Genomic DNA, 17,047 nt, shown 5'->3' on the forward strand with positions numbered 1-17,047 from the left:
CCACTCCCTTTAAGTATTTGCAAAGATCTTCCTTTCTACTTCTAGAATTGAAAACTTTTATTTTTAAAGTGCTTGCCGTTGTATTATTAATCTGTACTCTGTTCATTGTTTTCTCCCCATGCTTTTTATTTAAATCTTCACCTTTCAAATCTTGTGCTCTTTTACCTTCTTTGAAAGAAATTTGGAAGATTTAATACCGCTTGCCCATTCAAAAAGCGAATAACTCTCCCATTTCTCCTATGTTTACCATGGATTGAAACCCTGATAGAGCTCGTTATTGTGCAATTTGATGTAGTAACAATATTTCCTTACATTTTCCCTTGTTTATACTCTTTCTTACCCCTTAAGGAATCTTTCAGGTGTCTCAGTCCCTCCTCTCTTTTTCTGTTATTTGATTTGTATATTTTATTCATCCATTCCCTTAAACTGACTTTGTAGAATTCCTAGTAAACATTAACTGACTCAACTCCACAATCTCTCCGGACTTTCAAAAACTCCTGTATTTTCCTTTGTACAACTTGCACATTCTCCTTATCTCTCAAAATAAGAAGAGCCATTCTCTACCCCAGTCTCTCCCATAACTTACTCCATGATCTATGATAAGTTTAATGGTTGGAAAGGCCTACAGACTAATGATTTACTTCCTTTAATTTACCTGTTAGACTGAATGAAATAAGCCGCAATCCAGTCAACTAGTCCTGTTTCTTTTGCTTGATAAAAATGTATAAGCCAGTTTCTCTTGAGTTAGTGTGCCAGATGTATGTAAGATCCAGGGAATCCATACCCTTATCCATTTCTGCTCTGCATTTCGGCAGGTGATTTATGGTTGCTAGTAACCTATCTCTATGGGGATCTCTTGTCATTTTAAAATCACATCCTACAGTAATATTTGTCTATTTATTGCTATGCTTTTTAAGAGTGGACCAAAACTCCTTAGTGGGTTGAGTCATCTACATTTGGTCCATAAAAATTGCCCAGTAGTACTGTATCCTTACAGGTATCTACCTGTCTGTATGCCCCACCTTCCCATTGTGTCTTTATAGGTCCTCATTTTAGTCCATCTCAGGGAATCCCTAATCAGTGACACTGCTTTGATGATGTAACATAACAACATACTGCTCATTCCCTCCAGTTTTTAAGAAAGCTTGATATTCCTTTCACTTTCAACTTGGTTTCTGGTAAATAGATTACATCTCCAGTAGCTGTTTTAATTCTTTCCAGTTGGCTTTAGTTTTAATATTAGTCAAAACCCCTTCCATATTCCATGTGAGATAAGGCATTTCTTGCCCCTCCTGTCCCTTTCAACCATTTCCTCTTGGATGATAGACACATTGTTTGCCTTAACGTTATTTTTACCAGATTCCATAGCTTCCCCCAAAAAGAACATTCCACTCTATCACCTTATAAGTATTATCTAGATTTGTTTGGAGCAAGGCTACTCCTCGGTACTCTGCCTCTCTTTTGCCCTAATAAAAATTAAGCTTTCCATTCAGGTATAGTCCCCTTATCTTATAATTTACTTAAAGAAGATATTAAGGGATTGAAAATTAAACTATTTTTTTAATTCAAATTGGATACCACAATCAACTTAACTAGCATTGCATATTAATGTAGCTGTCTTACACAGTCCAAATCCAGGTAGGAAAAATAAGAATTGATTTTTTCATGGCGTCCATGTGTTTACTTTTCCCTTTCTCCTTAAGTTCCAGCTTCTAAGGCAGAAACCAGCAAGACATCTGTTTTTTCATCACAGCCATTCAATTCAAAATTTACCGGGAAGACAGCCTTGTTTTTTTTTTTTTTTCAGAGCTTTTCTAGCTGCCGATTTGTGGTCTAAAAGATTTTGATTGTTTTTTTTTTCCCCTTCTTACATCCCTGGATTTGACCAGTGAGACTGGTATTGCCCTGTCTGTTCTTTTCTGGGAGCTCGCCCTTTGATCCTTGCTAATTTTGGCATAAGACTGCAAACTTGGGAGGGCCTTAACAGCTAGAAACTTTCACTTCTGGAATGGTGTAGATGTAATTCATATCTCCCTGGAAACATGTAGTACTGCTGGATATCTTTGTTGCATTTTCAGACCCATTTCTCCACGTTTTGTAATATAAGGCACAAGAGATTTTCTTCTCTGGAAGACAGCATTGCTGTAGTCTGGGATTATCCTGACTTGACTGTCTACTAGCTGTAAATTATCTCCCATTTATCTGGATTTATGGAATACTCCCTCCCTGTCATTATAATGTAAAAACTTAACAATGAGATGTTGAGTTATGTTATTACCAACCTTCTGCGTGATTCTGTGGGCTGCTGTTACTACTGGCTGTGTGCTGCATCCCAGCAGAAACTGTAATTCTTTTTTCACAGAGTCAATTGGATTTTGCCCCTCCAAAGTTTCTGGAAGGCCAGTGATCCTTACATTGTTCCTGCCCACTCTGTTCTCCATGTCTTCCATTCTCAATTCCACTTTCTTTGATCTTATTTGTATATACTGCACATTTTGTGAGTGTGCTACCATGATCTGCTATTGTTCCTCTAACTCCAACTTTTGACCCTGTATTGCATCCTGCAGTTGGAATAGAATAGTATCGTGGTGTGCAATTGTAGTTTTAATATCTCCCAGGTCGCCAATGGCTTTCTTCATTAATCCAAACATATTTTTCATCACCTCCCGTATGGCGTTGAGATAATTTTCCGTACCTCCTTTCATGTTGGAACTGTTACTGATCATGTTTTTATGATGGATTACTTCACTAAGACTCCTGGATCTACTCTAATCAGGTATTTACTTTTTGCTTTGTTTATGCTCAGTACATACTCGCTGATTTATTTAACTGCTTAGCATGTGAGCCATACTGTCTTTTATTGCCCGTTTGAGAAGGAGTAAAGATTCAGGGTGCCATACTTGTCTGTGTACCTCTGTGTGCTCACCCATTGTGTTTATTTTATTTTTTATCTGTTAACCTGAGTAAGTGAACTGGTCAATGACCTTTATCAGTCACAGTCTGTGCCACAAAGTAAGCACAAATATGCCAAATCTTTACTTGGCCATGTAAGAAATATGCAAACATGTGTTTACATATGCACAGTAGATTGGTTAAATAATCACAAGATTACAAAGAATCATTTAAAAGTTAAACTGTGAAGTTTGAAAACAGTGTTGTACGTTTATGAAAATTACCTAACAGAAATGTTATCCTTGAGTCTGTCAGACATACACACTTTGATTCTTTTTCCAAATTTAAATTCATCTTTCTCTTGAATATGGAGAAGCCAGCTGTTGAAAAGATGCTGTAGTAAGTAGACTATTTTGGGTATTTGGGACTAATTTTAATGAACGCAGTTTCATTATGTCCTAGTGAGTATTCTGATCTGTGGAGCTTTAGGCTTTCATGGTTTTGAAGGGAATGTGAGGGGTCACATATTTTTAGTTTATTAGGTAGTGGAGGGCAATAACCATCATTCTGCAGTTTGAGAGTATTCAGAAAAGAAGATGCACAGGCTGCAACTGGCTGCCATTTTGTGTTATGACATGCAGTACAGTGATGCTGTCTATTAGTAGATGAGTAAACCTTGGTGTGTTGTTTTTAGCAGTTGGTAATAAGGCTGTATTCTGAACTGAAATTAGGGCAGCCAAGGATATTGTTTATTCTGATATTGGTATTAGGACATTAACTGCAATTGCATGCCCTGATTCAGTAATGAGGAGGTGAGTTAGTTCACAGGCTGCTTTACGATGGTTAAAAGTTTAGATGCGAAGAGTTCAGTATGGGTTTGATGTAGTGTTTCTGTGCTGTGAGGTATAAAGTACAAGTATTCCCGAAGGATTTGTGGTGGAGATAAGGGGCATGATTCCAAGACATGCTCTTGGTGTAAGTGACTTTCTGTGTGCAAGGCTGCCCTGATTACAGAAAACCTGCAGATGGTTTAAGCAACCAAACAGAGAAACAGAGATGATCACACTTCAGGATTCTATGTGAGGCAGAGTAGAAGGATGGGGATTTTAAAATTTAGTATTTAGATAAACAAAAATAGTTCTTGTTTGTTCACTAATAGTCCATGTCATTTTAATCCAGGACCTAGGCCACAAGTGCAAACTGTGTATGCCAGGTTTTGTCGTAGCGTTAGGCAGTGGTGCACACTTGCCGTATTTCTTTCTTTATTTCCTTCTTTAATTACAGGGTCTTCTTTCCTTGCTGATTCTGCCAAGCCCGTTCTGTTGGCTGTGGTTTCGCTAGATAGTAGGTAGCGACATTGGGAATCTCATTCATCCATTCATTTGCATCACTAATTAGATGACTAGGCATTTGGCTACCTTACGAGAGTCATAGTTACTCCCATCGTTTACCCGCACTTCATTGAATTTCTTCACTTTGACATTTGATTACTGGGAAAGTCCAACTGGTAAGTGCCCATTTCAACAGAGAGACCTAGGGAGAAGTTCCAAAGTATTATAAAAAACAGAGACAGAGAGGAATTTTTGGTCATTGGATCGTAGGACCGATTGTGAGCATAGTTGTCTAGAATGGTATTTAGTGCTGGACAAACAGATTCTAGATAATTTTACAGGTGGTAAGAAGCAGTGTGTATGTTAATTGATGGGTAGTGCTAACCTATCTATGTTTTTTAGTGCTATATAGTGGTAGGTTCTGAAAGAGGTACTTGCTATAACTTTAGCAATTTTATTACATCATTGTTCAAGTTTTGATTTTTGAATGCCTGGAAGTTAGTAATTATTTGGAACTGTAAGTCGTGTTCTTAGTTTTATTGCTACATATACTGTTGTTGTTTAAACAGTTTTGTTTGTACAAAATTAATCACTTCTTGGGCACAAATAATTACATGTAATTGCGCTTACACATTCTAATTTACATTTATGTATTTAAGGTTTATGCATTTTTAATTAATGTGGAGTTTAAAAATAGGGTGGAAATAAAAGAAAGGGAGATAGGTTAGGAAGTAACAAGAATTATCTAGAGGGACTGACACATGTTAAAAGTATTGCAAAATGTGGGGAATCTTACAAAACAAGAGGAGGAGCAACCGCAGAATGCTAAACAGAAAATAAGGGATTACCTCAATAATATGCATGAGTTTAGAAAAAGTGCTGTTAAGCAACTGTTTTTTATAATAACTCTAGAGCACAAAAACTTTAGAGCACAATGACTCAGGCAACAGAAAGTAGACAGGGCTGCCGCCAAGCTTAGGGAGCCTATAACAAGGAAGATAACAAGACATCTTGTAGAGGTATTAGAAATATTTTGGAAATTCTATGAAAGTCTGTATAAAGCAGAGCAATATGAAAATCAAGAAAAGGTACAAATGGAAGTGTTTATGGAAGAATTAAATATGCCAAGGTCAGAAGTAGATGAGGCTCAATTAATAACAGGATAGGAGGAAATGAGATACAAATGGTGATGTATAACCAATCCACAGGAAGTTCCCCAGGAATCGATGGCATTCCTGTGGAAGTTTGGCAGCTCGGAGGGCAAAAACTGATAAAATACTGTTAAAAAAAAAAACTTCCAGATGTTTAAGAGGAGGAGAACTATCAGACATCCTGGAAGAAAGCGGTGGTAACTGATGTACCTAAAGGGGGTAAAGACCCATCAGATCTAGCTTCATACAAGCCCATTTCTATACTAAACCATGATTATAAAGTGTATATGTCTATAATGGCTAAAAATGGCAAAAGTGATGTCTAAATTGATAGTTATGGATCAATGTGGTTTTGTGGAGGGGAGGCAAACATTTGACAACATTAGCAAAACATTGATGAGCCAGAGAGAGAAGAATGTAAGAAAATGCAACTGTTTTTACTGGGTCTTGATGCAGCGAAAGCATTTGACAGAATAAGCTAGGACTTTACCGTAGGAGTATTTGGATTCCCTGTTAAAATTGTAAGGTCGATTAAGATGATATATGAGGGATTGGAGGTGAAAATTAAAGTGGATATGTTCCTCTCTAATAATTTCTGCTTGAGCAGAGGAACCAGGCATGTGTGTCCTCGTTCCCCTTTGTTGTTTGCATTATATTAAGAACCAGTGGCAAAGAAAATAAGGGACTCAGAAATTCAAGGATATAATTCGTGTAATTCGTGTGGTAGTCAAGAAAAGCTGGCTGTATTTGCAGATGATACTGTTTTATACCTGACAAAACCAGAAAAGACATTTAAGTGTTATGGAATTTTTTGAGGCAGTTTCAAATAATTTTGGTATACAAAATTAATGAAGCTAAAACAAAGGCAATAGCTGCAAATTATATGACAACACACAAATTGGTTCAGCAATATCCATATTTATGGTGACATGATAAAATTAAGTACTTAGAAGTATGGGTTAAACATTACTCTGGTGTGGCAGCTAAGGATATGTGGGAAGAGACTAAACAAAATATAATACAAAACCTGAGAAATTGAAAACTCTGTTATATGGATATGGATAGTAAGATACAAGCAGTAAAAATGTTTTACTCTCTTTAGTCTTATACACGGGTCAGGCATATTTTTATCAACCAGAGGAGAAGTCGTGGATAGCAATTAATAAAGAATTGAAGGATTTTGTCTGGGAGAGGAAGATGACAAGAGTCAAGCAGAATAAGATGATTCTTCCAGTGGAACAGGACAGATTGGGATTACCCAATTTGAATGGGTATTTCAGAGCTACACAGTTAAGGCTCCTATACATAGCACAAGCAGAAACCTGCAAATCAAAGTGGAAAGAGATGATAATGAAACAGAGGGAAAGCTAAAGAAACAAGGAGAGAGTGGGAATTTGGATGTAGATCTTTAAGGAAAATGATAGTCATACAGAATAGTATATTCATAAAGTAGCAGAAAGTATTCTAAGAACTAAGCCAACACAGGAATGGAGAAAGGGGATTATGCTGCTAGGGATGACTGCAGTTAGGGATACAGACAATGGGCAAAAGGGAGCTGGAATTTATTTGAGAAAACTGGCAAAGGAACCAAGGTATTGGGAACAAATAATTACAGAGGCAAAGGTAATAGTATGGGAAGACACCAAGAATTTATTTGGACTGCAAGTTAGAAATTGCCTTCTCTCTCAAGGATTGATATCAGAGTATACGTAAAGAAAAAGAAATAGGAGGGTTCTAAACAAAAGACCAGTACTGGCAAAATTTTTAGTAGAATCTAGAAAAAAAGGAATAATTAGTACAACATATAAAATATTGCATGATAACTATAAGAATCAATCGGAGGAGGTTAGAAAGGATTGGTAAGAGAATGGATAAACAATTCAGAAAGAAGCATTGGGGGTATATGTATGTCTCCCAAATATGCAACAAAATCTAGAAGATTTATGATTTTTGCTTGGAAATGTTTACATATGTATTTTTATACCCCGAGTAGACTCCAGAGAATTTTTCTTCAGGTTGACAGCAAATGTTAGAGGTGCGATAGGGAAGAAAGAGATAATTGGGAATATCCAGAATAGGCCACGTTTTCAGGGAAAATACCATACTTGCCCTGTTTGATCATGCCTCACTTTATTAATTGTACTTTCTATATTTAGAATATGGGTGATATATTTTATCTGTTTCTTTTTAAAGTAGATCTCACGGTTTAAGAGACATATGGTATCTACCAGTTTAAATGACATTTATTTTATTTTTAGGTATAATGATGTGCCCCAAATGGAAAACTGAGGATGGATTTGAGATACAGTTTGGAGTTAATCATTTGGGCCATTTTCTGCTGACTAACCTTCTTCTAGACCTTCTAAAGAAATCTGCTCCCAGTCGCATTATTAATGTGTCAAGCTTGGCTCATGAAAAAGGTCAGTAGTGTATAAATGACATTTTTTTATTTCTAGCAAGAGTGCTCATGTATGGACAAATATTAATCTTTAAGTACTGCATAGGGTTTATGAAGTGGCAACACATATTTTTAAATTACTTAAATGTTGAGAAGCTTTATGGAAGCTAATAAGGACATTGTGGAAGTCCTGTGCTGTAAATTGAAATGTAGGCCTAGCAGAAATTATGATGTTATCTTACATCATACTCTTACTGCGATTCTACCTTTAGCTTCACTGGCTGTTCTGAATAATTTCCTAAATGTGTCTCTCTGCTAAGGGTTTCCAAGCATCTTGCGTCCCTTGCTTGGGACTTCATTTATTCGATCATTGTCCATTACCCATATACTCAGAGTAATGGGGAAGCTAAATGAGTTTAAGGCAGAGAATTAACCCTGGATATGATGCTAGTCCATTGCAGGGCATGTACACATAGTTGCACTGGCACAACCTGCACATCTGTGAGCAAGTTGGAGGACTGTCAGTTTCTCAGTAACGAAGTAACCACCATAAACTACATGCAGAAAATGTGGATATTCAAGCTCCATAAGGCAGTACAGCTAGGAACTGAAATAAGGAATAAAAAACTCATGAAAAATCAGTATAGCACTACTGTGAAGCCCCCATTTCGGACTTGGTTCCTTCTGATTAACAAACCTATGTTTATCAACAGATTGCTGCTGCTGCAGTAGACTTAGCTATATAATAAGTTATATCCTGCCTAGGATAAGTGCCTTGCCAGCTTCCAAAGCTTAAGGGTGTCTTCCACATGCTAAGATCATTGATAGCTTGAGCTAGCCTTTGTGCACCAAAACCTTCAGAGCTTTCCTGACAATGAAGAGCACTTTTCTTGTGAGCTTTCAAGGGTCGATGGCCAGCAAGTATTTTTCCATTATTGGGCTGATTAGTTCCCTTTGGGGGGGCATCCACATTTACTTATATGACTAAAACAGTACTGACCAGAAATGTTTGTTTTTCGCTAGGGTTTAGCTTTTTTTAGACTGTTATGTGACACTTTTGTCAGTTGAGAAAGTATAGTTCTTGTATTACTTTTAATGTAAACTTTTTATTTGTCTAGAGTTTAATTTTTATTAATAACAGTTTTGTTGGTTGTTTTTAGGGGCTGAGGCAGGTGTGTCTGTGTGTGCCATGCTTGTCGCTGTGTATTTCTGTTGAAAGCACTAGTACCTTTTTTATACTTAACCATTTACTGATTGCTGCTTTCATCATTATTTAGGTTTCAGGCTTCTTCCTCAGCTTTACCATGGAAGAGTTAAATGGTTCCTTGGTTTATCCTTCCTCCAGTCACAAAAAGAAAAAAAATCCTGACTTCCTTTGTCTATTCCGCAGGTTACTACTGTCACTCAGTAGATGGTGCCACCTTGCTGTGGTGATTTCTGTTACTCAGATCACTTATCTTCCTCTGATGTAGTCCTTTCAGCCACCATGGATCAGGGGTTAGACTTCTCCTCTGCAGCTGTTGGAGTGTCCTTCATAGACATGGGAGAACCACTGTTGTTGGGTTCTAAGGAAGAAGTGGGGAATGCCTTTCTGCTTAGCCGGACTTAGATGCCCATCCCTGGGGTGCTGTCTCTGACATTAGATGGTCTACTTCTGTGGTTCATCTTTAACCCACTTTTTCCCATTTTGTACAAGAAGGTCGGGGTGTTATGTCAACTATTGCCATCTCTCTCATTTTAATGCCAACCTCCTTTCTTCAACAGTTGTGCCTGATTGTCACAGGTGTTCTCTAACACAATCCATCCATCTCTTTGCAGAACAAGCTTGATTCCTCTTGCCTTCTTCCTGTTTGTCCCAAGTCTACTTCTTCACCAGATTGTCTTCTGCTTTCCTTCACATCTGCCCAAACCATCATAATCTATTCTGTTTGACTTTTTCTGCAATCGGCGCTAGTTGGGCTTCTGCTCTGATGTCCTTATATCTTTGTCTGTCCCACAGTGTGCATTCTGCCACCTGTCTCAGGATTTTATCGCCATCACCTCTAGCTTCCTCAGCTGCTCTGCCTTTACTGACCAGGTTTCTGTACCATATACAGCAGTGGTGGTTGCACCACTGTTTTGTGCATCTTACTTTTCAGCTTCTTTGACAATCTTCAGTCATGCAGTACCCCTGACACACACTGTACCAGATGGCTGCAGCCCCTCTGATTCTGGCTTTGACCTCTTCAGTCAGACTTCCCTTCTCCTCAACAAATCTTCCAAGATACTTGAAGCTTTTACCTGTTCCACTATTTTCCCTTATATCTCCATTCTGAGATTCTTCTGGTTTCCCCCATTTGCTGACATTAAAACTGTTTTATTTGTACTCAGTTTCAACCCATGTACCTCTAGTTTTGCATTCCATTCCCATATCCATTGCGGAAGGTCTTGCTGTGAGTTTGCCTGTAATGCCACATCATCAACATACAGCAACTTTGTTGATCTCTCTCCTCTGACCTGTTTATTAATGTAGTCTATTACCCATATGAACATGTTTCTGGGACTTTGAACCACAGAAAAACTGCCCATATCATCTTCCGTGGGACCTTGCCATATGCTTTTTCCAAGTCTAGGAATGCCCAGTTGGACTCTTTCCTTATTTTTAGCTTCTTCTTAACTATCTGCCTGAATGTAAACATTGGGTATCTTGTGCAAAATCCTGATATGAATCCGAACTGCTCACCTCGCATCTTACTTTCTACCTACTTTGTGTATCCAGTCATCAATCATCCTCTCCAGAACTTTCATGCAGTGCAAGAGGAGTTTGATACCTCAGTACTGCCCACAGTTGTGCATGTTCCCTTTGTTCTTGTATACTGGCACAAGTATGCTTATTCTCCAGTTATCTGGGATACACCTTTCTCTACATACTCTCAAGATCCATTTCTCTTGTCTGCTTCTATGGATATTTCTGTAAAAAAAAGCAGAAAGTTGAACATTTATCTTCTCCTGTTTCACTTACTTCAGATAATGAAGCTTTATTGGGCTTAGCTCAAGGCATAGTTCAGGCTCTTAAGCCTTTGCATTCTGGATCTACCGGTAACAGAAAAGTGAATTATTCAGTTTGTGAAAATTCCCATTGTGATGAACATGGAATAGATTCTGAGAGAAAAAAAAATCTGTTTTTCCTCTGACAACTGTTTCTGATTTTGAGGGAAGCATTTCTTCTGATTCTCCCTTGGAAATTTCTTTTTCTGAAACCATATCTGGGATGAACCATTTTTTTTCTGTGCGAAAAAATGACACTCTGGTTTCTTTGAAAAAATATGATTTATTACTGCTGGAATTATCTGTAGCCTTCTTCTGTTCTTCTATCCTTGGAGTATGTTTTGTTATAGCCTGTAACATGCCTGACAGCCAGCAAGAAGGCAGAAGAATTGTATAAAGTTCCCCAATTTTTCAAATATTTATTTTCTAATTTCACATTTGACCTTTCAATGAATTCCTTGTCAAATCCTTCTGCAGCTAAACATTTGGTAAGTGCTAAACACTTCCCCTAACAGGGATGGTAAAGCTTTTGTTAGATTTGGGAAAGAGTACATTTTCTATGCCAGTCATAGTTTTAAGATTCTTAACTGCCTTGCTCATTTATTAACAGTATTTTCTTGTTTCTCTTGAACATATGAGGAATATTACTGCCACCTTTCCTTCTTCTGAGGGAAGATTTTTATCTGTATGCTCTTATTACTTCTGTTTCTCATGTAAACAAACATTTTCTGAAGTGTTATTATGACTCGGCTGATGCCTGTTCCAGATCAGCAGCCGCTTGGTCTGTGATGGGAATTTTTGCATGGTTACATTCTCAAAATTTGCCTGAAGATGTTAACGCTGGTATTTTGAATTCTCTCCTTGACACGGCTGTTGTATTTTGGGCATGTGCTATTGAGGTCTTGAAAAATATGATGAGTGAAATGGATTCAAGGGGTCACTCAGATTTTTCTATCTTTCCTTCTCTAAGGTTCTTAAAAGGTTGATCTCTAATTCAGGATCCCTTTTATTAAAAGCAAAATAAGCAGTCTCAGGAACTCCTGGTAAGCAGATCTAAAAAAAAAAGCATGGCAAGGAGTCTCCAAAAAGAAAGGAAGAGTCTATTAGAAACAAGGACAGTCCAGAAAGTCTGAATGACTGTCTTCAACTTGTAATTCTCCCATACCCTGTCAGTCTTTAAAGTCTTCCCCAAAATCTGTCTCTTTTTCTGTTGTTGGTAACTGATAATATCAGACAGGTTCTAAGAGTGATCTGTCAGGGATACAGGTGGCAGTGGAGTTCCCTACCTTCATTTCAGAAGATTCCTTACCATCTGCCAGATCAGACTTCTTTGTTTCTCTCCTGTCATTCAACATCTGCTGGCTGAAGGGATAAAATAACTTGTTTCATTTTCCCTGGCAGGGAAAGGCTTTTATTCAAGAGTGTTTCTGGTACCAAGTAAAAAAGCTACATGGAGGCCAGTACTAGATCTTTCATTTCTTGAGACATTTCTGAAAGTCCCAAACTTCAAAATGCTCTCTTTAGAACCGGTTACCTCTTATTCCCCCTTTCAATTTTTAAGTAACTGTAGATGTAAGGGATGCTTATCATCACCTAGCTGTATCCACAGATTTCATTTTTTTAAAGGTTGTCTGTGTCTGGATTACACTTTCAGTTCTCTGCATTACCCTTTGGATTTATCCACTACTCCAAGGGTGTTGACAAAGTATCTATCACCACTGAAAGCCTGTTTCAGACTGCCAGGTATTCACTTTTCTTTGCAGTATTTTTCAAAGTGCCATGAATCTCTCACTTGGTAAAGAAATCTCCCTGCAGACTGTGTTTCCAGGAAAACATTCAAAAGACTTGTCTTACTCCTTCTCATAGGATTGTATCCCTTTGGTGTCCTCTGCATGTCTCAGTTCAAAGAACCTTTCTTCCACAGGAAAAAAAAGTAGCTAGAACTTTCTTTTTTCCACTCATTTCAGGACTTCAGCAAGGGAATTTCATAGGGTGTTAGGATTCATGGCATCTATGATTCTAATGATTCCTCTAGCCAGACTCCAAATGAGAAGAATCCAGCGGTACCAAAATATGTATGGTTCCAACATCAACACCCCCTTGACTTTTCAAATTTCATTTTTGGGATTTGTAAAAAGAAAAATGTTTTGATGGAGAGGCCAGTTTTATCTGAATCCAGATCTCCCATTCTCCCTTCCAGCTCCAGTAAAGTCTATAAAAATAGATGCATCAGACTTTGCTTGAGGAGCTGTGTCTTTGGTGATAAATGTGTAGAGTCTTTGAAACAAAAAAGGCAGACCAAAACACACAAAAGAAAAAAATTGAAGAGATATTGACAGTAATAAATGTAGTTAACTCTGTCATCAGTTGTCCCTAGCAACCTGTACAAATGACTGCAAACAATACTACTGTAATGCGGCATATAAAACTTGGGGGGGCCTTCAAGATCATATGTCTTGTGCAGATTAGCTGTGGTAGCCTGTGATATAGCAATTCAGTACAATCTCGCACTACAGGTGTGTTACATTCCATCAGAACAAAAACATCGTGGCAGTGCTGAGCAAGACCAGGACAGGCTGCCATGAATAGAAATTGAATCAGGGAGGGTGGTCTTCCAGAATTTGATCCAGCTGTAGGAAAAAACTCAAATCTGTTTGCCTCTATTCACAACAGACCACTGGCAAAATTCTTCTGCTCCAGGACTCTTGCAAGGGGGACTGGAATACAGATGTATTCCCATTTCCTTGCACAGGAATTTTCATGTATTCCTTTCCACTAATAGCCAAGGTCAGTTTGAAGATTGAGAAGGAGTTTACACAGATCATTGTGGTGACTCCATTTTGGCCCTGTCAGCTGGTGTGTTCCTTCCTTTTGGAAATGGCCAAGGGCAGTTACCACAAGCTTTCCCATATGCTGGAACTACTCACACAACAAAGGAAGGGATAGTTTGATGTACACCATCATGAAATAACATCACCTAACTGCTTGGATGATAGAATTTTAGTACCTTTTAAGCACCTATTTTCTTTGAATGTGCAGCAGGTGTTAAAGGAGGCAAAAAAAAACATCTACTAGGAAATTGTATATTAGTAAATGGAAAAGATTTTTCTAGTCTCTGCTACATTGAAAACCAAGATCCTTTCAATGCTAGCAGTTCTGCAGTTCTTCAATATTTGTGTAAGGTATTAATCCTCTGGCCTTTTCTTATTCTTCTGTCAGGGTTCATTTGTTGGTCATTTAAGCAGGTCTGCCCATGGATCCCCTTTTTCAGTACACTAATGTCAATATGTTTTTGAAAGGCGTTTTGCATACCTGTCCACACAGAAAGCAGATGGCCTCTGCTTGGGATCTTTAAATTTGTTTTGAAAAAAATAACTTCTGCTTCATTTTACCTAGTTCTTCAGGGTAATTTGAGATGATTAACTTGGAAAGTACTGCTGGTTATTGTTCTGACTTCTGCAAAAATAGTGTCTGTAGTGTCTGAGTTGCGAGCTCTTATGATGGGTCAACACTGTATATTTTCCTCAACAAGTGTTTTAACTAAACCTTTTTATGCCTAAAGTGTTATCCATCTTTACCTTGAGCCAAGCTGTCCACCTGCCTGTTTTCTTTCTAGAACGTAAAAATGAGAATGACTGAGAAATGATTCTTCATACTCTGGATGTCCACAGACAACTTGGATACGATCTTGACAAAACTAAAACCTTCGGAAATTCTGATCAGTTCATTTCTTAATAAGGTAAGAGTGTCAAAGCAGACAATTTCTAAAGGATTGTCTAGTGCTATTTCCTTTTTTATTCCCACTTTAACAAGTTAGTTCCAGGCAGGGTCCAAGCATATTGTACTAGGGCCTCGGCTTCTTTACTGGCTTTTTTTGAAAGTGGTGGTTTAGAAAGCACTACAAACTAGACCCACTCTGATGAATTAGGGTTTTTAACTTTGTTTATCCATGGAACAGTGCAGTAGCAGCATTCATATCTGTAGCAACATACACCTGTGTGGCCAAGAAGCACGATTTCTAAGATTGATTACTGTATATTAAACTGGCCATTGACATCAGGCACACTCTGTCAAATGATGCTTGCTAACTTTATTTTGTTATGACTATGTCTGTTTAATTTATGTTCCTGGCAGGTAAAATTCATTTTGATGACATAAATCTTGACAAAGACTATGAGCCTAGAAAAAGCTATGGACAAAGCAAACTGGCTAATGTACTGTTCACAAGAGAACTTGCTGTACGTTTGGCAGGTAAGTCTTTTTTTCTCACATTTTCTTACAATTCTTGTAGATGTGAGATGCGTTACTTGAACATTAATCCAAAAGGAATGAAAGGGGTTATTTATATTTACATAATGCTTACATAGCCTATGGGAAATTGTTCAGTTTTCAGAAATCTGTCAGATTTTCCAATATTAATTTGATGTCAGCTGGTAGATGGGTACAGTAAAGTATCACACTAATAAAACAACTCACCTAACACATATTTTGAGAGATCAGAGAAAATTACTACATTGTATTTGTTTCCAGCTGGATAGTTTGTACCGTATTCTGCACACAGTGAGACGTTGAATGCATTTAATGGTCCTGTTCTTTGTTTTGGGGTCATAGCAAAAATTAAGTCACAAGCGAAGAATGTTCCCTTATTATATATTAGAAATACCACACATTTCTACGTTGGTCATTGCATGTGAAATTAGAATGAATGTCTAAAATTGTAGTACCTTTTTATGCAAGGCTAGACAGTGCATCTGTGCAACAAAACATCAGCAGATAACAAAACCTCAAAATATAAAATGAGGCAAAATAAATTAGTCTCGAGTGTGCCATTTACTGCAAAAAAATGAGCAGTATCAATGAAATTAGACAGATGACAAGGAGGAAAATAAATTTAAATATAAAATCCTGTTTATAGTAAGCAGCTCCAGCAAGGGCTGGATTATGCATATATGTCAAATGCCACAAAAGTGTAGTGTAGTAGAATCTAGCAAAAAAGGTGTTCTCACATCATATGTTATAAAAGGTACTCCTCTTCAGACAGTCATGACCATAAGAGACCTGGGAACTTGTGTGGACAATTCTCTTGTCATTCAGTTACCAGGTTTTTACCATAGTCAGGAAATCCTTCTGTCTGGCCAAGTTAATTTTGAAGGGACTGTCTTCAGGATCCAAAGAAGCTGTCCTCCCACTGTACTGTTCCGTTACCGAACCTACTGTTGACTACAGTGCTTCCTTTTGTAAGTATACGACAAGGCATACTGCTCAATTAGAAAGGCCCCAGAAATACTTTACCAAGAAAATTAAAGGTCGTAAATCCTTTAACTATCTTGATAGATTAGCACAACTGTCCTTATAGTCAGTAGCCTACAGACTGCTCCAAGGTGACCTGTATCTCTTCTTTTGATTCATGAAAGACCCAGTCTTATTTGACTACCTGTTTCATTACAAAACTGGTAGTACTACAAACACCTGCACTAGGGACATGTATTGACACCAGCAAATAAACAAGTCTCGCTATGAGATAGAGGTTCCTGTTTCAAATTATTCCCAGCTTTTGGAGTAAGTTTTCACTAGAAGTCAAATTACTACCTTGATTACCTTTATTCTTTGACTCAGTAGGAAGATACAGATTTTTACCAGGATTGTCATGCACTACCCTGCTCATCAGTGAGGTGAGCACTATAAAGTGCTTGAAAAGGGATGCACAAACTTTAAAATGTGTCTGCTTAATGTTGTATATAGATAGGCACATTATGATCCTCATAATCACTTGCCTAGTATTTTCATAGGTTTTATATTCCTACTGTTATATACCATACAAAATTGATAAACATACATTAATTAAAGTACTAGTCACATGGAGTAACTTTGGCTTGGTCTTTTGGCTTCAGTTATGTAGACATCCTTGCAGAGATATGTTACGTTAGCCTGCCATTTGTAAACCATAAAGGAAGAGTTTTGCCATTTAACTGAGAAAACATTTACTGACTATACTAACAATTGTTAAAGGATGATTTTTATGTATATATTTTATTTATTTATTCCAAGAATTCTCATCAGTCACGACCCAGGCCAGTGGCAAAGAATTACATTAATGCAGACCTCAAACAGAGTTGAATAATACATGATTTGATACATTATAATAACAAAATGCTTTCTAGACTGTGTGAGTATTAGTAAAAACAGTGCTGGCAAGAGCTGGACAGAAACATATATGTTAACATGCTGTAGTAACAGAGTAGATTCTA

General features: G+C 37.6%; 1 protein-coding gene across 2 annotated transcripts in view; it reads left to right on the forward strand.

Annotated features, from left to right (window-relative positions):
* LOC122807025 (retinol dehydrogenase 13-like) overlaps window positions 1–17,047 on the forward strand; it is a 609,225-nt gene that overhangs the window by 432,285 nt on the left and 159,893 nt on the right. For both annotated transcript variants that reach the window (XM_044077911.1, XM_044077910.1), the window contains exons 5-6: window positions 7,633–7,794; window positions 14,934–15,050. In XM_044077911.1, the coding sequence (XP_043933846.1) occupies window positions 7,633–7,794; window positions 14,934–15,050 (279 nt within the window). The remainder of the gene's footprint in view (window positions 1–7,632; window positions 7,795–14,933; window positions 15,051–17,047) is intronic.

Source organism: Protopterus annectens, chromosome 7.part0 (genome assembly GCF_019279795.1).
Source record: "Protopterus annectens isolate FY-2018-M chromosome 7.part0, PAN1.0, whole genome shotgun sequence".
NCBI classification, from domain to species: Eukaryota; Metazoa; Chordata; order Ceratodontiformes; family Protopteridae; genus Protopterus; species Protopterus annectens.